Source organism: Heloderma suspectum, chromosome 4 (assembly GCF_057233095.1).
Source record: "Heloderma suspectum isolate Gila_16-S chromosome 4, 16-S_ref, whole genome shotgun sequence".
Classification (NCBI taxonomy): domain Eukaryota; kingdom Metazoa; phylum Chordata; class Lepidosauria; order Squamata; family Helodermatidae; genus Heloderma; species Heloderma suspectum.
The window spans coordinates 310,786,324-310,810,895 of NC_139461.1; the positions used below are offsets into that span (position 1 = coordinate 310,786,324).

At 45.8% G+C, this 24,572-nt stretch overlaps 1 protein-coding gene across 1 annotated transcript in view; it reads left to right on the plus strand.

The window, feature by feature from the left end:
- Positions 1 to 1,552: 1,552 nt before the first annotated feature.
- RAD21L1 (RAD21 cohesin complex component like 1) overlaps positions 1,553 to 24,572 on the plus strand; it is a 58,136-nt gene continuing 35,116 nt past the window's right edge. The window contains exons 1-6 of the mRNA XM_084848437.1: positions 1,553 to 1,633; positions 4,617 to 4,740; positions 12,741 to 12,916; positions 13,752 to 13,881; positions 15,759 to 15,858; positions 18,424 to 18,533. Of these exons, the coding sequence (XP_084704563.1) occupies positions 12,773 to 12,916; positions 13,752 to 13,881; positions 15,759 to 15,858; positions 18,424 to 18,533 (484 nt within the window). The 5' untranslated portion in view covers positions 1,553 to 1,633; positions 4,617 to 4,740; positions 12,741 to 12,772. The remainder of the gene's footprint in view (positions 1,634 to 4,616; positions 4,741 to 12,740; positions 12,917 to 13,751; positions 13,882 to 15,758; positions 15,859 to 18,423; positions 18,534 to 24,572) is intronic.

The following is a 24,572-nucleotide window of genomic DNA, read 5'->3' on the forward strand; positions in this document are numbered from 1 at the left end:
CTCTTAGGGCAGGCATCGTCCGGAAGGCGACGGCTGCGGGGCGCCCAGCTCACGGAGCGCGCGGCTGCAAGGCGCCCCTCGGGGGCGTGCGTCTTCGCAAGCGCCCGCGCGTCGCGGAGCAGCGGAGGGCAGGGCAGGGCAGGGCAGGGCAGCGAGATGCGCCTGGGTTTCCCGCAGCCGCGCTGCTTCGCTCCTGCGCCGGCCGCAGCGCGCCGCTTTTGAAATCCTTCGGGTTTCTCAGCAGGGGGAGGAAAACACCTGATCCGCGCCTAGACGTCGCTCCGAGGAGTGGATCGTGCATCTCGCGCAGAGGCCTTGCTTGTGCGCTTTGGGCTCGCGGGAGATTTAATGTTAAAATTATTTCCCATGGCACACTACTGTGACCTGACACGCGCAGTCTGGGAATCAGCGAGAGATAACACGCCTCCTTCAGAGAAAACGAGTCTGCCAGCACAGCGCTCCAGCAGTTACCCGCGGCTGTTTCGCTTTCCCTGCGCGGACAGCGCCACCGGGAGCCCAGACGCGAGGAGATCCTTTTTGTAACAATTTCTAGAGGAGGAGGAGCCCCCGCCCCCGCGTATTACTGTGGTGTAGAAAAAACAGGCACCGCACGGACTAGCAACTTTATGATGCCAAAGTTTCGTGGACCAGGGTTCGTTTCTTCAGATGAATGAAATGCAATCCTAAATTGGCAGGGGAGGGGGAGAGAGAGGTACAAACATAGGGCGGATATATATGTATGTATGTATGTATGTATGTATATGTATAGAGGGGCCGCGGTGGCTTAGTGGTTAAGACGCTGAACTGCAGACTGGAAGGTCGGCAGGTCAGCAGTTCGAGACCCGAGTGCCGCGTGACGGAGTGAGCTCCCGTCTTCAGTCCCAGCTCCTGCCAACCTAGCAGTTCGAAAGCAAGAAACTGCAAGTAGATAAATAGGTACCGCCTCAGTGGGAAAGGTAGCAGCGTTCCGTGCACCTCGGTGTTCAGTCATGCCGGCCACAGGACCACGGAAGCGTCTTCGGACAGCGCTGGCTCTTCGGCTTAGAAACGGGGATGAGCACCGCACCCTAGGGTCGGACACGACTGGTTGGGGGCACCTTTACCTTTTATGTATATGTATGGTTGGATCCCGATTTAGTTATAATTTGAGTAGACCCATTGAAATGAATGGGACTTTAGTTTCAATAAGTGGACTCTAAGTATGACTAAATCTGGATCCAACTGATAACCTATTAATTAATAGTAACTAATTAATAGTAATTATCCATTAATAGTAATTCACGTTAATTAAAATGAATTTATTAAATCCCTCCCCAGTTCCAGGGTTAAGCTAAAGGGCGCCCCCTAGTTGTATTTGCTTCTTTCCTTCCCGGCCCGCCCCTTGCCCGCCGGCCCCGCCCCCTGCCCCGCCCCCTGCCCCGCCCCCGCGCCCAAGCTCGTTCTCTGTCCTGACAGCAAGCGCTATCAGAAGTCGCGCGTGCGCGGTTGCTGATCCACTCGCTCCGGCCTGAGGGGGAGCGTCGGTGTGCGCATGCGCATGTCTGCCTCCCTCAGCCTCCCTCAGTCCCTCCGCTCCGTGGCACGCATGCGCAGCCTTCTAAGAACTCGTCCCGAGCGGGAAAGAATTTGTGAGGTGAGGCAGAGCTGACGCGCTGAGACCGGGAGGGAGGGGAAGAGCGCATGCGCGCCGGGCTGAGGGCGGCCCTGGCGCCCTCCCCTCAGTGAGAGTCCCCGTAAAAGCTTTCTCACAAACGCTCCTCTATTCATTTATTAGCCGTCCTTGACAAATGGCGCTGTAGCTCCCTCTTCAGGAAGCCCCACAGAAAGTCCCTTCCCCTCCACATGCAAGCCGCCTCGGTTCGCCTGTGAGCGCCGCACCCTATAAGCTCCATTCCACCCCCACCACCTCCCTGTTAAAGGCAAACGCGCGCATGAATTTTATAAAGCGGCCCTATTATCTCCTCAGGGCTGCCCCCCTTGAAATCATATTAAATGTAGGGCCCATGTTTAATTTTTATTCTATAGCCCCCCCCATAAAATACCTGGAAGGGACCAAAAAAAGAGTGGTGGCGGCATTCCTGTGTGGCCCACTTTGGGCCAGGTTGCAACCCATTGAACATTGACACCTCATTATAATATCCCCTCAGAGTAACCCCCCAATCTGTTGTCAAAACCTTTTCTCCCATCTCTCCTCTTCATAGGCACCTTATAGGGACCAGCCAAAATACATCGCAGCCCTTCTAACCACTGCGGTTGTTTTGGTTTCGTATATAATCTTGGTCTTGCTTTGCCTTCACAACAGTACTTTGAGGTAGGCCTGTTTGCAGGTTAATGCTTCAGTCCTAAACACTTGAAAAGGAGCAAGCCCCGCTGAACATAGTAGGACTTACTTCCAAGTAAACACAGTGAAGAGTCTTGTGGCACCTTGGAGACTAACAATTTTATTCTGGAAATTGTCCCAAGTAGACATGCATTAAATTGTGCTGTAATCGAAACACTTCCTAGACTAGAGAATAAATCCCCTTGAACTCAATGGGACTTACTTTTGAGTAAACATACATAGGGTGGTGCTATACAGCTAAGAGTACACACTAGTTCTTTCTGCAGAGTTGAAGTCAATTTGAAAGGGGGATTTTGTGTAGCGCATTCACAGTTTTGCCTGTGGTAAAATGGCTTTGGAGACTTTGTAGATTTGGTATTATTTCAAAACTCTGCAGTGCCTGTTTGACCAAAGGCAGCATCATGCCCATCACAGGAAGTGATGCCCTTCTGAAATCCCTAGCCTAAGGCTGCAAGTCCTATGGCAACCTTCCCCAAGCTGGAGCCCTCCAGATGTGTTGGACTGCAACTCCCATCATTCCTAGGCAGCATGGCCAGCTGCTGTCCAACACGTCTGGAGGGCTCCAGTTTGGAGAAGGCAGTCCCACAAGACACATAGCTGCCTCTTTGGCTGCACTTGGACAGTTCTATGGTTGCTGGTTTGAATCCTCATGGATTCCTGGAAGGCTGTACCTTAAAAAATGTAAATGGGATTTGCTGCTACAAGATGTAGTGATGACCACTGGTTTAGGATGCCTTTAAAGGGGGACTAGACACATTCATGGAGACAGGTCTATCAAAAGCTAATACTTACAGTAACTTTTGCAGGCTAATTTTGAATACCAGTGTGGGGGACTCAGGAGAGATATTGCCTTCATGCCCTCTTTGTTGATTTTCTGATTGGCTGGTTGCCTCCTGTGAGAAATTGGATGCTAGACTTGATGGACTTTTAGGCTGCTCTATCAGGGGTCTTCTATTTACATTTTCTTGAGTGTAAGTTCCATTAAATTTAGTGGGACCATTTGTTGAATACTCGACCTTGGGGGAGCTTGGGGTGGCAACAGCCGACAGGAAGCTCTGGCGTGGGCTGGTCCATGAAGTCACAAAGAGACAGAAGCGACTGACCGAATAAACAACAACAACAATTTGTTGAATATCATGATGTATTTTTAAGACTGCTCTCACATTTGTATTGATTGCATTTTTAATAATCGTGTAGTCTGTATTTTAGACATTTTGCATTTTCTGTTATTTTAATTTGTGTACTTGATTATGTTAACTGCCCTGATAATTCTGTTGAAGTGTGGGATACAAATACCCCAAATAAATAAATAAATTGGCCTTCCTCATCTCTGTCTATATTGGAGTTCCCCATTTGGAAGCTGCATTACAAGGATTACAAAACAGTAATCTTATAACACTGCATCTGTTCTTCTCACCATGCTTTGTTGTGCAAGATTGTTTAGAGAGCAACCCTATGGTCCCTGGGTGAGTGTCCTAGGGGCCATAGGATTGTTCAGAATCCCCTTTCCGAGGTTGGAGACAGCTCTCAGACCTCGGAAGGGGGAGCTGGAGATCTGACACACACACACCCCGCCCTCTTGCAGCTGGCACGGAAAAAACAGGCCAGCTGCCCTCTGAGGTCGGAAAAGTGACCTCGGAGGAGGAGGAAAGGGAGCGTTGCAGTGGGCAGGGAGGGAAGTAGACCAGAGAGGCCAGGATATGAGTTATCCCGAGCCTCTTCCAGTCTCCTTCCCTCCCCCTCTGAAGCACCCTTGCTAGACGGGCTTGAAAGCCTGTCTACAGAAATCTGCAGGGTGGGAAGACAGGGAGGCGAAGATCGCCTCCACTGCTCCTCCCGCCCTGCATTGGATGATTGGACAGCTCCGAGTTCGGGGGCTTCCGATCACCAGGGGCACAGTCAATAGGATTGCACCCTTAGGGTTCTTTCTCCATCAGTCAGTGTTTTTAGTGGGGATAGGGGAGAGGTTTAAAAAACAGTCCATGTGTTGTGCTTATGTCCCAATATCTTAAAGACAGCAGCAGCTTGTCCTTTAGGGAGATTTGCTTTCTCAAGGTCTCCTCTGGCAGGGCGGGTGCACATGCTCCAAACGTTGCCACATTTGTCAGCAGGGACAGGCAGGCAGGGCATCCAGGAGGACCACTCTGCCTGACATCCAAATATGTTCTGTTTCTGTTTCCCCAAGCCTGCACAAAACCCAGCTTTACTTGGTGATTAGGGTGTCAATGGAGGATGTCCATAACTAATGGTTGTGTGTCTGTTTGTTTTTTTACAGGTTATATTCAGCAGAGCATGCAACTCTAGTCCGGGACAGACACTGAACTTCAGTAATCAGCTTGGGCCTGTCTGACTTACTTTTTGAGGCTGAGCAGCATACACACAGAGAGAGCGCTCTTCGTGTGCGTGAGTTTGCTCTGTTGGCTGTTCATCACGCAGTGATACAAATCCGAAATGGTTTGCTTTGCAAAAGAAACTGGAATTTCCCTAGATTTTGTTAATGGAATTTTAGGGATCCCTTTGACACCCCAAACTTAATCTCATTTAACACTCAATCCCAAATATCTGTAACTGAATGTTTTCTGGTACTGAGAGGATAACTCCTCCCAGCTGAAGCATGGGAAGGCTTATGAGACCTTCCTCCTGAGGCAGATGGGAAGAATTGCTCACTACAGCATGCCCTTCTCGTTTTGAGCAGAAAGAACTGCCATGGGCAAGTCCTGCGTTCTGTTTTGAGCAGTGATTAAAAGAGCTTGACCTAGTGGTTTTTCATGTTATTTAACTTGAGATTGCCACCTGTAAATATGAGCATTGTGAAAGTAAATGAAAGATTTACCATTTCAGAGTTAGAATGGAAGAGCTGTAAATAATGTTTTTGATCATATAGCAATCTAGAGAACATGCCTAATTTTCTTAAAATTTATGTCATAGACAGAAAACATGTACTTTCCTCTACACATCCCTTTCCACAATAAAATATTTCCTACTTGGCAAAACTATTGCCTGGTTGACCTGCAGGAATCACCTTACCAGCCCATGCAATTACCCAGTCACTACAGACAATGTTTACTTTCTCTCTCTGTTTCCAGATAATATAAACAAACACACTAAGTAGTTTCCCCTACATAGGAAACTACCATGCAATTTGCATTGTAGGCTAGATGGAGTAACAGGGACAGAGCAAAACCCAGGGCCATGTTTCCACAACAACGGAAGGAGAAGCTAATGGAGGAATATCGGATTTTTTAAAAGGAATAAGCTTTGCTGTGAGCAGGGCTCCACAAGCAGATTCTCCAGACCAGTAAAAATCACTTCACAGAACATACTTCCTGGTGGGGGTGGGGGTTGGAGTGAACGTCATCTGACTGACAGGGGCTGCTCAACCAATAGGAGAGGCTCCCCCTCCCCCACGCTTTCTCCTTTCCACTGAAAGTCCAGATGCACCTGCATTTCAGGAGTAAGCCTCACTGAGCACAATGGGAGTTGTTAATAACGTTGCTTGTTATTAGCAATGCATCTTAAGTCCCATTCGACCTCACTCTTCGGGATGTCTGGTTCTAACTCACTGACCACACCGTCAAATCTATCCCTGATATTATTATCCTTCCTATACGTATATTCTTGCCACCTTTTCTTGATCTCTTCTGCTTCTGTTAGGTCCTTGCCATCTTTGTTTTTGATCACACCCATTTTTGCCTGGAATTTACCTCCGATGTTTCTAATTTTCTGGAAGAGGTCTCTTGTCCTTCCTATTCTATTATCTTCTTCCACTTCCGCGCATTGCTTGTTTTAAAATAATTCTTTATCTCTTCTGGCTAACCTCTGGAATTTTGCATTTAATTGGGCATATCTCCCCCTATCACTGTTGCCTTTTGCTTTCCTTCTTTCTTGGGCTACTTCCAGTGTCTCAGCAGACAGCCATCTTGCCTTCTTGGTTTTCTTTTTCTTTGGGACGTTTTTTGTTGCCGCCTCCTGAACAATGTTGCTAACTTCTGTCCATAGTTCTTCCGGGATCCTATATACTAAATCTAGTCCCTTAAATTTATTCCTCACCTCCATTGCATATTCATTAGGAATATTCGTGAGCTCATATCTAACTGATCTGTGGGTCTTCCCTATTCCCTTTAGTCTGATTCTAAATTGTGCAATAAGAAGTCTGAACTACAGTCAGCTCCAGGTCTTCTTTTTACTGACTGTATAGATGTCTGCCACCTTTGGCTACAAAGGATGTATGTAGTCAATCTGATTTCAGTGTCAACCATCTGGTGAAGTCCATGTATAAAGTCGTCCCTTAGGTTGTTGGAAGAGAGTACACAGTGAGTTGTCTTGGCAAAATTCTATCAGCCTATGTCCTGCTTCATTTTGTTCTCCCAGACCATGCTTGCCTGTAATTCCAGTTGTTGTTTGACTACCCACCTTTGCATTCCAGTCTCCTGTAATGAAAATAACATCTTTGTTTGGCGTACTATCCAGTAGGTCCCCTTCATGGATCACTGCCTTGTTGTGGCGAAGGGGCTTGCGTAACTCAGTGAAGCCATAAGCTATGCCGTGCAGGGCCACCCAAGACGGACAGGTCATGGCAGAAAGTTCTGACAAAATGTGGTCCACTGGAGAAGGAAATGGCAACCCACTCCAATATTCTTGCCAAGAAAACCCCAAGGAATGTATCACAAGGCTAAAAGAGATGACGCCGGAAGATGAGCCCCTCAGGTCGGAAGGTGTCCAATACACCACTGGGGAAGAGCAGAGGGAATTTCCAAGTAGCGCCAGAAAGAGTGAAGCGGCTGGGCCAAAGCCGAAAGGACACTCAGCTGTGGATGTGTCTGGTGGTGAAAAGAAAATCCGATGCTGTAAAGAACAATATTGTTTAGGAACCTGGAATGTCAGATCAATGAATCAAGGTAAGCTGGAGGTGGTCAAACATGAGATGGCAAGATTGAACATTGACATCTTGGGAATCAGCGAACTAAAATGGACAGGCATGGGCGAATTTAATTCAGGTGACCATCATATCTACTACTGTGGGCAAGAATCCCTCAGAAGAAATGGAGTAGCACTCATAGTCAACAAAAAGGTGGGAAAAGCAGTACTGGGGTACAATCTTAAAAATGATAGAATGATCTCAGTACGAATCCAAGGCAAACCATTCAACATCACAGTAATTCAAGTCTATGCCCCAACCACTGAGGCCGAAGAAGCTGAGGTTGATCGGTTCTATGAAGACCTACAACACCTTCTAGAACTAACACCAAAAAAAGATGTCCTCTTCATCATAGGCGATTGGAATGCTAAAGCAGGAAGTCAAGAAATCACCGGGATAACAGGCAAGCATGGCCTTGGTGTATAAAATGAAGCAGGACAAAGGCTAATAGAGTTTTGCCAAGAGAACACGCTGATCATAGCAAACACTCTTTTCCAACAGCACAAGAGGCGACTCTACACATGGACATCACCAGATGGTCAATATCGAAATCAGATTGATTATGTCCTTTGCAGCCAAAGATGGAGAAGCTCTATACAGTCAGTCAAAACAAGACCTGGAGCTGACTGTGGCTCAGATCATGAGCTGCTTCTTGCAAAATTTCGGCTTAAATTGAAGAACGTCGGGAAAACCACTAAACCATTCAGGTATGACCTAAATCATATCCCTTATGAATATACAGTGGAGGTAAGGAATAGATTTCAGGGATTAGACCTGATAGACAGAGTGCCTGAGGAACTATGGACGGAGGTACGTAACATTGTTCAGGAGGCAGCAACTCAATCCATCCCAAAGAAAAAGAAGTGCAAGAAAGCCAAGTGGCTGTCTGATGAGGCTTTACAAGTAGCTGAGGAAAGAAGGGAAGCGAAAAGCAAGGGAGAAAGGGGAAGATATATCCAACTGAATGCAGAGTTCCAGAGAATTGCAAGGAGAGACAAGAAGGCCTTCTTAAATGAACAATGCAAAGAAATCAAGGAAAACAACAGAATGGGAAAGAGGAGAGATCTCTTCAAGAAAATCGGAGATCTCAAGGGAACGTTTTGTGCAAAGACAGGCATGATAAAGGAGAAAGAAGGCAGGGACCTAACAGAAGCAGATGAGATTAAGAAGAGGTGGAAAGAATACACAGAAGAACTATACAGGAAAGATCTTAATGTCCCTGATAGCCATGATAGTGCAGCCACTGAACTTGAGCCGGACATCCTCGAGAGTGAAGTCAAGTGGACCTTAGGAAGCATTAGTAACAACAAAGCTAGCGGAGATGACAGTATTCCAGCTGAGCTATTTAAAATCCTAAAAGATGATGCTGTTAAAGTGCTGCATTCAATATGCCAACAAATCTGGAACACTCAACAATGGCCGCAAGACTGGAAAAGGTCAGTTTACATTCCAATTCCAAAGAAGGGCAACACCAAAAAGTGTTCAAACTACCACACAATTGTGCTCATTTCACATGCCAGCAAGGTGATGCTCAAAATCCTACAAGCTAGGCTTCAGCAGTATGCGAACCGAGAACTACCGGAAGTACAAGCGGGGTTTCGAAGAGGCAGAGGAACTAGAGATCAAATCGCCAACTTTCGCTGGATCATAGAGAAAGCAAGAGAATTCCAGAGAAACCTCTATTTCTGCTTCATTGACTACGCTAAAGCCTTTGATTGTGTGGATCACAACAAACTGTGGCAAATTCTTAAAGTGAAGGGAATACCAGACCACTTTACCTGTCTCCTGAGAAACCTGTACGAGGGTCAAGAAGCAACAGTGAGAACCAGACATGGAACAACCGATTGGTTCAAAATTGGGAAAGGAGTACGACAAGGCTGCATATTGTCACCCTGCTTATTTAACTTATATGCAGAGTACATCATGAGAAACGCCGGGTTGGATGAATCACAGGTTAGAATTAAGATTGCTGGGAGAATTATCAACAACCTCCGATATGCAGATGATACCACCCTAATGGCAGAAAGCAAAGAGGATCTAAAGAGCATCTTGTTGAGGGTGAAAGTGGAGAGTGCAAAAGCTGGTTTGAAACTCAACATTAAAAAAACGAAGATCATGGCATCTGGCCCCATCACTTCCTGGTATATAGAAGGGGAAGAAATGGAAGCAGTGACAGATTTTACTTTCCTGGGCTCCAAGATCACCACAGACGGTGACTGTAGCCATGAAATTAAAAGACGCTTGCTCCTTGGGAGGAAAGCTATGGCAAACCTAGACAGCATAGTCAGAAGCAGAGACATCACCTTGCTGACAAAGGTCCGTCTAATCAAAGCTATGGTTTTCCCAGTAGTAATGTATGGCTGTGAGAGCTGGACTATAAAGAAGGCTGAGCGCCGAAGAATTGATGCTTTCGAACTGTGGTGCTGGAGAAGACTCTTACGAATCCCCTGGACTGCACGGAGGTCAAATCAGTCCATCCTAAAGGAAATCAACCCTGAGTGCTCATTGGAAGGACAGATGCTGAAGCTGAAGCTCAAATATTTTGGCCACCTAATGCGAAGAGAAAACTCTCTGGAAAAGACCCTGATGCTGGGAAAGACTGAAGGCAAAAGGAGAAGGGGACAGCAGAGGATGAGATGGCTAGATAGTATCACCGATGCAATGAATATGAACTTGAGCACACTCCGGGAGAGAGCGCAGGACAGGAAGGCCTGGCGTGCTATGGTCCATGGGGTCACGAAGAGTCGGACACGACTGAACAACTGAAGAACAACAACAATCCAGTAGGTGCTGCAGATCCTCATAGATCTGATCTACTTCTGCTTCTTCTGCATCTGTGGTTGGGACGTATATTTGGATCACTGTAATGTTAAATGGCTTACCGTGAATTCGAATGGAGATCATTCTATCGTTTTTTGGATTGTATCCAAGCACTGCTTTAGACACTTTATTATTAATTATGAAGGCTACTCCATTCCTTCTGTGGTCCTCTTGTCCACAGTAGTAGATCTGGTGGTCATCTGATGTGAAGTGGCCCATTCCAGTCCATTTCAGTTCGCTGACACCCAAAATGTCTATATTTAATCTTGACATCTCCCCAATAACAACATCCAATTTGCCCTGGCTCATAGATCTTACATTCCAGGTTCCTATGGTGTGTTGATCTTTAGCCGTCCTTTCGGCTTTGAGCTAGCTGCGTCACCACATCTGGGGCTAGTTGAACTTATTCTCTGTTCCTCCCCAGTAGCATTTTGACCATCTTCCGACCTGGGAGTCCCATCTTCCGATGTTATACCAACGTATCTCTGGTTGTACTGATCCATTTAGTTTTCACAGCAAGAATACTGGGGTGGGTTGCCGTTACCTTCCCCAGGGATCGTATTTAGTCTGACCTCTCTGCCATAACCTTTCTGTCTTGGGTGTCCCTTCATGGTTTAGCTCATGGTGTCATTGAGGTACTCAAGCTCCAGCACCACAACAAGGTAACGATCTCCTTTGCTGGAGCGGCTTTGTTTGTATCTCACCAAAATTGTCCTTTGGGTAGGAAGGTTTCCTCTTTTACCATTTTCAGATGGCTAAGGAAATGCCTTGTCTTGGCTTACCAATTGCTAGGAAGGTCTCCTCCCACTGGAATTATGGCACGTTCCCTTGGGGGTGCAGGCACTACAGCGGCATTCAGAGATAAAGGCATTTATGAACGAAATATGCAGAGCAGCCACTTGTTTCATGATATAGCTCCATCTAGTGGCTATATTATAGTGCAACACCATCATTACACACTGCTGATATCTCTCATTAACATTTGTTATTGGCTTATCATCAATCTCTTTAAAAGTGGGATAAAGCTCAACAAGTGCAGGAGATCCTCTGGAGGTTGACAATGTCATTTAAGGGACCCGCAAACTTCTGTAAATAAACAATCACGAGAGTGCAGAAAAAGCCTTGTGTAGAAATGCTCTTAATGTGTAGAATTCACTGCCAGAAGATGCAGTGTCGCTCACTAGTTCAGATGGCTTTAAAAGGTGATGAAATGCATTCATGGAGGATGGGCCTATCAGTGGTATATTAGCCATGATGGCTACATGGGCCCTCCATGTTCAGAGGCAGCCTCCATCTCCCACAGAATTCCAGTTGCAAGGGGAAAGTAGGGCAGCACTCCTGCCTTAATTTTTAACAATACAGCTGAATCCAATATTTACAAACTCAGGAATACAATGCAATATAAAATACACCAATAATAATCTAAGTAAATGATTTATATAATTTAAAGTCATTATATTTCATTTTCATAAAATTATATAAGGAGGGCAAGCATCCTGAAAAGATTCCATTTTTTCTACCTTCTCTTAAATGTATATATTCCTTTGCCATCTTTTGTCATGCTCATGGGATTCCTGAAGGCTGATCCCTGTACAAAGCAGTATGCTGAACTAAATGGATGTTTGGCCTGACCCAGAAGTGCTGCTCTTACATTCTTATAGCAACCCCCCTCTCAACTTTGTCTCCCAAACCCTTTTTCAAAGGGGTAGCCCTATTATTTTTTGCAGCAAAAACAACAAAGAGTCTTGTGCCACCTTAAAGACTTAACAAATTTATTCTGGCATAAGCTTTCAGGGACATTAACACTTTGTGCTTCTGATGAAGTAGACAAACTCATATTAGCAGGTTTATATACATATGCTCAGTGGGAGGAGATGTAACCTATGTTGTCAGAGGGAACTGAAATGCAGAAAGTACAGACAGTGATAATTACCTTCCTTGTTTTTTCTTCATTTTGCTCTCCTCCATTTTCCCCTAATCTTTCTTTCTACAATATCCCAAGAACTCCTGCTGAGATAGTTCTTTTCAAAACTATGTGCTGTGTTTTTGTTTTCCTTTTTTGTTTCTTTTAACTTTTTCAAAAGTAATTTCTTTGGGGTCCTAAAAATGAATGTTTGCAGACTGAGCCTAACCATGTTTACTTTCAAGTAGGTCCCAGTTGATATTAATGAGGCTTTCTTCCAGGTAAATATACTTAGAATTGTAGTCTTAGAAATATACGGTGTATTGATTTACAGGTTACCTAATGCTGTTGCTTGTGCAAGAAAAGTATAGAAAACAGTTAACAGTCATTGTTTCAAAACATTCACTCAATTATGTATTTTACTAATGATCTAGTTATGGGGGGAAGAGATTAACAGTTTGAGTACTTCTTTATGGACATGAAAAGCTAATGTATAGATGATATTATGTATACAAGTAGCCAGTTAGTACTTTTTTAATGCAAAGTTACCTGTCTTCTATACAAAATCGATGTAATTGTTTAAAACAGTTTGCAAACATACAAAGCTTGGAAATCTAACTAAAAGCTGCCTACTCCATTCCAAATCACTTATTTGCAAATCAATGTTGATATTTTTTTTACTTAATAGCTTTGAAAATTATACAAAAATGGCACATTCAACATTTAAAATATTTTTTATTGTTTTTTTTTCCCTCTAGCTCACCAAATTAACGAACACAATATTGGCAAAATGTTCTACATGCAGCTGCTTATGAATAAGCGTGGGCCTTTGGCCAAGATATGGCTGGCTGCTCATTGGGATAAGAAAGTCACAAAAGCTCATATATTTGAATGCAATTTAGAGACTACTGTTGAAAAGATACTTTCCCCAATGGTATGAATCTAAGTGAGATGTCTCATAAAATGCAGCAGTAGAAATGTCCTCAAGGTTTTACCCAGCATCATGTGCAGTATGTGATTGTTCAGTTGAATTGGGGCTAGGCTTGGGCTCCTACAAAGACCTTGTCTGCTCCAAGGGTGGCACACACACACACACACTTTAGATTTTGAATCCCCCCTTCCCCTGGCACTAATGCTGGCTAGGATATTTTTAAAAGAAAATGTTATTTCACATTTTCTCAAATGCATGAAGTCAGTTATATATGAGTGTATATTTATTATTTGTTGCATTTATACCCCACATTTTCGCCTATTAATGCCCACAGGGTAGCTCACTAAAATATAAAACCACAAAGAGAAGTTTCTTTCTCATAATACTTGACCTCAAGGTCATCCAATGAAATTGATTGGCAGTGGATTCAGGACTGAAAAAAGAAAGTAATTCATGACATGATGCCATCATTCACTTAGGGAATTCACAACCACAGAGTGTGGTGATGGTTACTTCCTTAGATGGCTTTGAAAGGGAATTAGACAAATTCATGGAGGATATGTCTATCAATAGCTAATAGTTATGATGGCTATATGGAATGTGCAGATTCAGCAGTAATTCACCCCTAAATACCAGTTGCTGGGGAGCAAGGGCGGGAAAGCTATTTCCTTTACATCCTGCTTAGGGGCTTCCCAGAGTCATTTAGTGGATCACCCGCGTGGAGCAGGATGCTGAATTTGATAGACCTTTAGTCAGATCCAGCAGGGCACTTCTTATGTTTTTATTGTGTTCTTTCCCATAAATATTAATACTGAATAATGTAAACATTTTCCCCAAGTTTAAAATTGCTCTGCGAACCTCAGGACACCTGTTGCTAGGAGTGGTGCGAATCTATCACAGAAAAGCCAAGTATCTCTTGGCAGACTGCACTGAAGCTCTACTTAAAATGCAGTCAACCTTTCGTCCAGGTATGCTTGCACCCACTGTTTACCTGTGTCTTTTTTTTACTTATTACAGCAGAGGTAGGCAACCTGGTACCCTCCTGATGTTTTGGACTGAAACTCCCATCAGCCCCTGCCAGCATAGTCAATGGTCAGGGATTGTGGGAGTTGTAGTCCAAAACATCTGGAGGGCACTGAGTTGCTTGCCTTTGGATTACAGCATAAGGAAGGTACAATTGGATTTCTTTGGGTCTTCTAGCAAATTAGATCACTTCGAATTCTGAAGGGAATTATTAACGTAACTATTCATAGCCATTCTCTTGACTATGGAACAGGGAGTGGTTTGCAGTACGCATGATTCGTGAGGTATGTGGTTTTAGTAAGCCTATCTCACAGGCAATTATAAGGCAGTTTTTTACATTGATGATGCAGACTGCAATCCTATACACATTTACCTGGGAGTAGGTCCGACTGAATTCAGTAGGGCTTGCTTCTGAGAACATACATGTAGGATTTTACTCATGATTGGTTTTTCGTAGCTTGTATTGCACCACTAACCAATTTTTAAAAAGAATTAAGTCACTTTTTCTTTCCCATTTGCAAAATAGGGAATTACTGTCTGTGAAAACCAATAAGCAAATAATTCATTGTGAATAATAACGTAATGCAGGGACAAGCAATATATGACCCCAAACTAGCACGCAGCCCACAGAATCCTGACAATCCTGTTAATAAAAACAAAAATATTTCTAGCCTCCAAGGGTGCAAAGAGATTTGGAATTGTATTTTAAAAAATCTAAAATGCTAAAAAACATGAGACAATAAAACAGAAACTCCAGTAAATTGTTCTCATCCCTTATCCACCCTGCATGAAGACTCTTCTGAGGGTAATGGTTTTTGAATAGAGAAGAAATAACACTGAGAAACAGGAACCAACAACAACAACAATCCATGAATTGTGTTGTTATATTCGAAGAAGTTCTCCATTTTAGTACGTACTTGAGCAAGGCTGCAATCCTATACCTGCTTACCTGGGAGTAAGCCCCACTGAACTCAGTGGGGCTTATTTCTGAATAGGCATGTATAGGATTGTGCTGAAAGTGGCCTATTAAGCCGTTGAAAGCCACTGAAGAGCCTGATGGACGTTATTAATTATTCAACCCAGTCCAGTGAGTCCATGTGGGATTGGAATGATGCTCACTTGGGTTTCCCCATTCACTTCAATGGAAGGGATTGTTCCATTTTGTGCAAAGGGATATTTGTGTCTTAATGCTTATCATTCCTTTGAGATTTTGGAGAGGAAGTGGCATGCAAATGTGAATGTTATTTGACATATCAACTCTATAACATTTATCCATATGTAAATGTGTTGCATTTCTGCTTCACATTCTCATGGATTTAAAATAACCTGTAGCTTTGCACCCTAATACACTGAAAGACCTCCCTCATTTCCACTCCTCATAGCCTCCAGAGTGTTGCTACCAGTAGCCCATCCAGTAAGTGGGGCTCTTAAAGAGAAAGGGTCTGAGGCTGGGAGGAAGGGGTGTTTGAGAGGCTGGATGACTTCTTCCTAAGGTCAGATTGCCTCTGGACATAACAATACTATTTCAAACTTTTGGGGAAACAGCTCAGTTTATTTTCTGAGCCAATCCAACATGAATCAGGGGAAAAATGCCTGTCTTTAAAAATAACGCTAATTGATCTAATTTATGCTGATAAAATATTTGCAGACTTGAATACTGATAATATCATTTGTCACATTGACACAGCTTTTTTATCCTGTTTGTTGATGAATTTCTATCCTGTAGGGGGGGGAGATAGATAGATAGATAGATAGATAGATAGATAGATAGATCTCACTGCAGCATGCCACTATTTATCCTGTGTTATATATTTCCCTTTAGGACTTGTTGATCTCCCAAAAGGGAACTCTGAGGCAAATTATGATGCCATCACATTGCCTGAAGAATTTCATGATTTTGACACACAGCTCCCTGAGGTGAAGTAAGTGCTTTTCAATTTGGTATCTCTCTTTCTTTAGTAGTTTACTCAGGATGCATCCAAGATTGTAAGTTTTTCACATTAATCATTAATATCATGTGAGGATGGGCTGAAATCACTACTGCTTCCCAGTATCTGTCCCAATGTGAGCTTTGGGGGCCGGAGTTGCACAATTAATCCTCTTGTCAAAGGCATGCAGGCTTTTGCATGATTCATCGGTGGGGGCAGGGGATCTTCACGACAATGGAATGAGAAGTGTGTTGGAGAATTATTCGGATTTTCATGGAATTGGCTTTGGTCTATCAGGGACACATGAAGCAAGAAAAGCAGAGTGTACCACACCTTTAAAATCCAGTTTTCATGGGTCACACAGCTCTTGAAAGGAACATACTTCCAGATTTGGTGGGGGGAGTAGAACTGAATGTCATCAAACTGGCAGGGGCTACTCAACCAATGAGAGAGTCTTGTTTCTCACCCTTGACTAGGTTCCCTCCTGCTACTACATTATTATGAATGGAAAGTAACTAATTCACAATTCTGAAAGCTAGAAACAGCACTAAAAAAGCAGGCTAGATACTCGCTCCCCATGAGAGCACCCCGCCAGAGCAAATAAGCCCCATTCCAGCAAACAGGGAATTAATCCCCCCACCCTTCCCCAGTGTGTACACTTTTCAATAAAGAAGCCCAAATCCCCAATTCTCAAGTGCAGCATCTGAAGGCTCCCCCTGAGAGCATGCCATCCACCCCAATTCTGCACCACTCCAGCAAACCGTGTCGGAGTTATTGCTTCCACCACCACCGCTTTCTCCTTCTCTGGGCACAATGACAGGCTCCCGAGACCTCGTCAGATCGCTACTGTGATAAAACTCTTAGCACCAGAGAAGCGATTTTACATAACAACAAAGAAGTGACTTTACGTGATATCGGAGACGTGATTTAACACAACTATGGAGAAGCAAAGTAACATAAATATCAGAGAAATGCATCATCACAGAGGCTAATTACTCCTACTGGCGAAATGGGAGTGCAGGGTGATTCTGAAGGCTCAAAAGAGCACTCTAGGGGTTTGATGTGCTGGAAAGGCAGGCGAATTACTTTTGTTACCTTGGTTACAAAGGACACAGCCAAGTGAAAGACACATCCCTAGGAATGCCCCGATCATACCAAATTTAAAGAGGAGGGATGGGCACACAGCAGCTGAACCACAGGGGAGCCAAATTAAAGAAAAACAATGGAGTAAAAGTACTCTGCAAAAATGCGGCTTCCCCACAGGTAAACTCTGGCATGGCTGCAGAGTGGCAATGGAGTCATGTGTCGCAAACAACTTTATACCACAGCAGCATCAGAGAAAACCTCCCATGTAGACAGGCCCCTGGATAGAAGTCCTGCAGTGTCCTTCCTCCATGCTTCTGTACTACAATTCCTTTTTTGGGGTGCATTTGCAATATTAACTCTCCCTCCTAACTGAACCCCCAACACCATTTCAGTGTGCGGTTCCCTGTCATTTTTTTTAAAAACTGCATTGTCCTGCTTTTCTCAATTCCTTTTGCAGCCTGCTCTGATTCCCATGACTCCCCTCTACAAATTCTCCTGCCATAAGGCAGAAAGGAAGTGGGCAAGCATTTTGCTTTAAAAAAACAAAACAAAAACAGTCCTGTCAGGTGCTGGAATGAGATTGGGAATTGGGATTTTAAGGGAGACGTTGCTCTCAATGGAAATAGCAGCACTGTAGGGGATTACTTATTCCCCGTTTTTAATCTTTTTACATGGGATATGTACATTTCATTGCTGGAGGAAGCACATAACTATTTTTTAAAGTTAAAATATCACACAATGGTAGGCAGTACTGCTGCAGAGGTAGGGGGATCCTTGGTGGTGTTTAATTGTTTTTTACATTTTTTAAAAGTTAGGATGAGCATTCTTGGTGGAGTGATATACCTGTACAGTCCAATATTATTATTTACATAATTTAATGTATTATACATAAGAACATCAGAGCCATCCTGGATCAGATCAGAGGTCCATCTAGTCCAGCATTCTGCTCACACAGTGGCCAACCAGCTGCCCACGGGAAACCCACAAGCAGGACCTGAATGCTATAGCACCCTCCTCCTCATGTTCCCCAGCAACTGGTGTACATAGGCATACTGCCTCTGATCCTGGAGGTAGCACATAACCATCAGGGCTAGCAGCCATGGATAGCCTTCTCCTCCATGAATTTGTCTAATCCCCTTTTAAAGACATCCAAATTGGTGGCTATCACTACATCTTGTGGTAGCAAATTCCATAGTTTGATTAACTATATCCTGGGTGAAGAAGGGGATGAAAATAGTCATGGAAGCAGCCCCACATTAATGTCTCTCCCTGCCCACATATGCCCTTGAGTGCTTTCCAGAAAGGCAGTGTATGTGTACTTAGTAAGGAAATAAAAAAATAATAAGTAACATCATAGATTAGTGAAGTGTTTTCTGAACTTAGAAAGTTATAGACAAAATATGACCCTGTTATGTAACACCTTTATCAATTCAGTCACTTCATTCCAGATAAAGTCACATGATTTCTCCTCAGTGCCATTGATGTTGCCCAACATTTTACACTGAACCAGAGCAGAGCAGAGGACATCACATTGATAGAAGAGGATTATAGGCATGATGTGCTTCTCCGTGGGGAAAGTTTTGGTGAGGTGGCAGTTTTTTCTTTAAAAGTCAAAAGTTTTTTCTTCCTGAATTCCAGTGCTTCTGATGATTTGCTAGTTCAGTAGGGAGCCCACAATAATAAATAGAATAATTATTTACAGTGTCATTTGGAAGCCTTAACATCAACTATTTTAATCAATGCTTAATCTCAGGTCAGATATTGATCGTGTGTCTTGTTTTTTAAAAAGAAAAAGTGGATCAGGAGATTGGAACTATGGTGCAAGGGCAGGGACTTTAACCCTTGGTCTTGATGAAAATCCTCCCCACCTCCGAGCTGCTGTTGGCCCCAGGAGGGAGGATTCCATTTCTTGTTGTTCAGTCATTAAGTCGTGTCCGACTCTTCGTGACCCCATGGACCATAGCACGCCAGGCCTTCCTGTCCTCCGCTCTCTCCCGGAGTGTGCTCAAGTTCATATTCATTGCATCGGTGATGCTATCTAGCCATCTCATCCTCTGCCGTCCCCTTCTCCTTTTGCCTTCAGTCTTCCCAGCATCAAGGACTTTTCCAGGGAGTTTTCTCTTCGCATTAGGTGGCCAAAATATTTCAGCTTCAGCTTCAGTATCTGTCCTTCCAATGAGCACTCAGGGTTGATTTCCTTTAGGATTGACTGATTTAACCTCCTTGCAGTCCAGGGGACTCGTAAGAGTCTACTCCAGCACCACAGTTCGAACACATCAATTCTTCGGCACTCAGCCTTCCTTACAGTCCAGCTCTCACAGCCATACGTTGCTACTGGGAAAACCATAGCTTTGATTAGACGGACCTTTGTCAGCAAGGTGATGTTTCTGCTTCTTACTATGCTGTCTAGGTTTGCCATAGCTTTCCTCCCAAGAAGCAAGCATCTTTTAATTTCATGGCTACAGTCATCGTCTGCGGTGATCTTGGAGCCCAAGAAAATAAAATCTGTCACTAATTCCATTTCTTCCCCTTCTATATGCCAGGAAGTGATGGGGCCAGATGCCATGATCTTAGTTTTTTTAATGTTGAGTTTCAAACTAGCTTTTGCACTCTCCACTTTCACCCTCAACAAGATGCTCTTTAGATCTTCGTTGCTTTCTGCCATTAGGGTGGTATCATCTGCGTATCTGAGGTTGTTGATAATTCTCCCAGCAATCTTAATTCCGACCTGTGATTCATCCAACCCAGCATTTCTCATGATGTACTCTGCATATAAGTTAAATAAGCAGGGCGACAATATGCAGCCTTGTCGTACTCCTTTCCCAATTTTGAACCAATCGGTTGTTCCATGTCCGGTTCTTCCTGTTGCTTCTTGGCCCTCGTACAGGTTTCTCAAGAGACAGGTAAGGTGGTCTGGTATTTTGCAATAAGAAGCTCATGATCTGAGCCACAGTCAGCTCCAGGTCTTGTTTTGACTGACTGTATAGAGCTTCTCCATCTTTGGCTGCAAAGGACATAATCCATCTGATTTCGATATTGACCATCTGGTGATGTCCATGTGTAGAGTCGCCTCTTGTGCTGTTGGAAAAGAGCGTTTGCTATGATCAGCATGTTCTCTTGGCAAAACTCTATTAGCCTTTGTCCTGCTTGATTTTGTACACCAAGGCCATGCTTGCCTGTTATCCCAGTGATCTTACATTCCAGGTTCCTAAACAATATTGTTCTTTACAGCATCGGATCCACAGCTGAGTGTCCTTTCGGCTTTAACCCAGCCGCTTCACTCTTTCTTTCTGGCACTACTTGGAAATTCCCTCTGCTCTTCCCCAGTAGTATATTGGACACCTTCCGACCTGAGGGGCTCATCTTCCGGCATCATATCTTTTAGCCTTGTCATATGTTCCATGGGGTTTTCTTGGCAAGCATACTGGAATGGGTTGCCATTTCCTTCTCCAGTGGACCACATTTTGTCAGAACTCTCCACCATGACCTGTCCGTCTTGGGTGGCCCTGCACGGCATAGCTTATGGCTTCACTGAGTTACGCAAGCCCCTTCGCCACAACAAGGCAGTGATCCATGAAGGGGAGTATTCCATTATCCCATAGCAAATAGCAGTTTCAGGGAGTGATTTTCATTAGGACTGCAGTGTAGAGAGAAAGGTATAACCCCCCTTCCTTTACACCTCAGTTCTGATCCTGATTGTGCCCCCCCATCCCCGCCCCAATGCTGGCTATTTGTTTTAAAAAAAAAGACACATGAAATGAAATAGCATTTGTCGTATCATCTAGTTTGCTCCTCAGTGTGTTTGGTAGATTATTGTGGTTCGGTTTAACCTGAAGGGATTATTTTTAGGTTTAACACACTTGTGGTGAATTATCCAGCTTTTCAGTTAATTGGTCAAAGTAGAAAATAATGCCAATTGGACATAGGATATACTTTATTTATTTATTTATTATTAAATTTATTAATCACCCATCTGGCTGGTCACCCAGCCATTCTGGGCGATGTACAACATACAATAAAACAGTTTAAAACAATAAAATTCTACAATAAAAACATTTCCTAAAATACCCTAACCCACCCCAAATGCCTGCCTGAACAACCAAGTTTTTAATGCACGATGGAAGCTCATTAAAGACGAGGCATGACGGAGTTCCCTAGGGAGGGAGTTCCACAGAGTGGGGGCCACCACAGAGAAGGCCCTCTCCCTCGTCCCCACCAGTCTAGCTGTCCTGGCTGATGGGACAGAGAGAAGGCCATCCAAGGCTGATCTTGTTAAGCGGCCTGTCTGGTGCTGCTGGAGGTGCTCCTTAAGATAGGCTGGGCCGGAACCATATAAGGTTTTAAAGGTCAAAACCAACACCTTGAATTTGGCCCGGAAAACAACTGGTAACCTGTCCAACTCCTTCAGCACTTGAGTGATGTGATCTCGCCAGCGGCTGCCTTTAATCAGGCGAGCTGCCGCGTTCTGTACCAGCTGCAGTTTCCGAACCGTCTTCAAGGGTAACCCCACGTAGAGCGCATTACAGTAGTCTAAACGAGAGGAGACCAGGGCATGTACTACCGATGGGAGCAGATGGTCGGGAAGGAAGGGGCGCAGCCGCCGTATCAGATGGAGTTGATACAGCGCTGTCCGGCTCACAGCTGACACCTGAGCCTCCATGGACAGCTGGGGGTCCAAAATGACCCCCAGGCTGCGGACCTGGTCTTTCACGGGTAGCCGTACCCCATTCAACACCAGGTCAGCATCCCCCAGCCTCCTCTTGTCTCCCACCAAAAGTACTTCGGTCTTGTCAGGGTTCAGCTTCAGCTTATTCCTCCCCATCCAGCCACTCACCATCTCCAGACATTTGGACAGGGATTCTACGGCCAACCTTGGTGAAGATTTGAACGAGAGGTAGAGCTGTGTGTCATCCGCATATTGATGACACTGCACCCCAAACCTCCTGATGATAGCCTCCAGCGGCTTCACATAGATGTTAAATAGCATCGGGGAGAGGATGGAACCCTGTGGCACCCCACAAGTAAGTGGCCACGGGTCCGAAAGCTCCTCTCCCAGTGCTACCCTCTGGTACCTGCTGGAGAGGAAGGACCGGAACCACCGCAATACGGTGTCCCCAATGCCCAACCCCTCAGTCCAGGAGGATACCATGGTCAACGGTATCAAAAGCCGCTGAGAGGTCGAGGAGAACAAGGAAGGAGCATTCACCCCTATCCAGAGCCCTCCTCATATCATCTACCAAGGCGACCAAGGCCGTTTCTGTCCCATGCCCAGGCCTGAAGCCTGACTGAAATGGGTCTAGATAATCAGTTCCTTCCAAGTGTGCCTTCAACTGCACCGCCGCCACCCGCTCAATCACCTTGCCCAAAAATGGCAGATTTGAGACTGGGCAAAAGTCGTTCAGAACTTGAGGATCCAAGGAGGGCTTCTTTAAGAGCGGTCTTATCACTGCCTCCTTGAGGGCTGATGGCATCACTCCCTCCTCAAGGGAGGCGTTCACCACCGCCTTGATCCCCTCACCCAGTCTCTCTCTTCAGCCCATAATGAGCCAAGATGGGCAAGGATCAAGTAAGCAGGTGGTCGGCCGTACAGATGAAAGCACCTTGTCCACTTCATCAGAAGAAAGAAGCTGGAACCGATCCCACAAAACCGGTTTGCCACAGGCCGCCTCTTGCTCACTAACTGTATCCACAGTGTGCAGAGTAACACACCTAATCTGATCAATTTTATCTGCAAAGTGCCTTGCCAAGGCCTCCCAGGAGGCCTTAGAATGCTCCAGTGGTTCCGGAGCCACAGGACCGACCAGGCTCCGGACCACTTGGAACAGCCTCCTGGGACAGCACTCTGCAGACGCAATGGAGGCAGCATAATATTCCTTTTTTGCTGCCTTCACCGCCACATGATAGGCTGAAGATACAGCTCTAGCCCGTGTCTGATTGTCTTTGGAGCGAGACTTCCGCCACCGGCGCTCTAGCCGTCTCACTTCCTGTTTCAGAGCTCGTAACCGCGGACTGAACCATGGTGCAGTCCGAGCTCTGTTCAGGGGGAGAGGGCGTTTTGGAGCCACCTGATCTAATGCCCCAGTGATTGAGGCATTCCAGCCACCCACCAGGGTCTCGACCGAGTGGCCGTTGGCGTGCCCTAGAGAATCCCCAAGCGCGTTCAGGAATCCATTTGGATCCATAAGACGCCTGGGGCGGACCATTTTAATGGGTCCTCCACCCCTGCGGAGGGGTTGTGGAACCGAGAAGTCCAACGTCACCAGATAGTGATCTGACCATGACAAGGGGGTGGTGGATATACCCCCGACTTCCAGATCACTCCTCGCTTCTCCAGAAACAAACACAAGGTCTAGTGCATGACCAGCTACATGGGTGGGCCCAGTTAGAATATGGTGCAGCTCCCAGGAGGCCATGGTCTCCATGAAGTCCCGAGGTGCTCCTGTGAGGATGGCCTCTGAATGTACATTGAAGTCCCCCAAGACCAATAAGTTAGGGGACTGTACACGCACATCAGAGACCACCTCAAGCACCTCGACCAGGGAGTCAGTCGTGCAGCAGGGTGGACGGTACACGAGCAGAATCCCCAGACTGCCCTTCGGGCCCAACCTCCAGTACATGCACTCAGCAACCTTGGTCTCCCGGAGAGGGGGTCTGGTGAAGACCAAGGACTCTCGGTAGATAACAGCCACTCCCCCTCCCCGATCCCCAGCCCTCGGCTGCTGTGCACACGAAAATCCAGCTGGACACATGGCTACAAGGGTTGGAGCAGCAGCCTCGGCCAGCCAGGTCTCCATAATACATGCCAGGTCTGCACCCTCATCCAGGATCATGTCATGGATGAGGGAGGTTTTCTGGGTAACAGACCTGGCATTGCAGAGCAGCAAACGAAGGCCAGAAGATGGAGTCACACCTCCCCCAGCCATCCTTTGGCTCTGGACAGGCCCGGAGCAGGGGACAGATACTACACATCTCTCCCTCGTTCCCCTTACCTGGCATGGCCTGCCCCTAGCGCTCCGCCAGCGCCTGCCACCCAGCCTCGGTATCTTCTGGCCCCCAACACTCCCCCCACTGCCTCCATCACTCGCTCCCGCCTATCAGGCAGGCTACCCACCCCTAAAAACACAACAAAATCCCCCAGAAAAACACACACACACACCAAAAAAACAATTAAAATCCCCTTAAAAATAATGCCAGGCCGGAGACCACAGGGAAGCCTGGTGGTGGTGGTGGCGGCGACGGCAGCAGCAGCAGGCGCGCCTCTTCCCCAGTGGTGATGGTGGCTTCTCCTGCAGGCCCTGGCTCTCCCAGGCCACTTCAGCCAGCCAGCTTATGTAGCCCCTCCAGGGAGGGGCAGGTGGAGCAGCACAGCTGGCTCGGTACCTGGGGGCCTGGTCCTGCAGGGACTGGCAGTCTGCCAGGCAGAAGTCCACAGGGAAGGCCTGGTGGTGGTGGTGGCGGCAGCAGCGGCGGCAGCAGCAGGCCCAGCAGCAGCAGGCGCGCCTCTTCCCCGGTGGTGGTGGTGGCTTCTCCTGCAGGCCCTGGCTCTCCCAGGCCACCTCAGCTAGCCAGTTTATGTAGCCCCTCCAGGGAGGGGCAGGTGGAGCAGCACAGCTGGCTCGGTA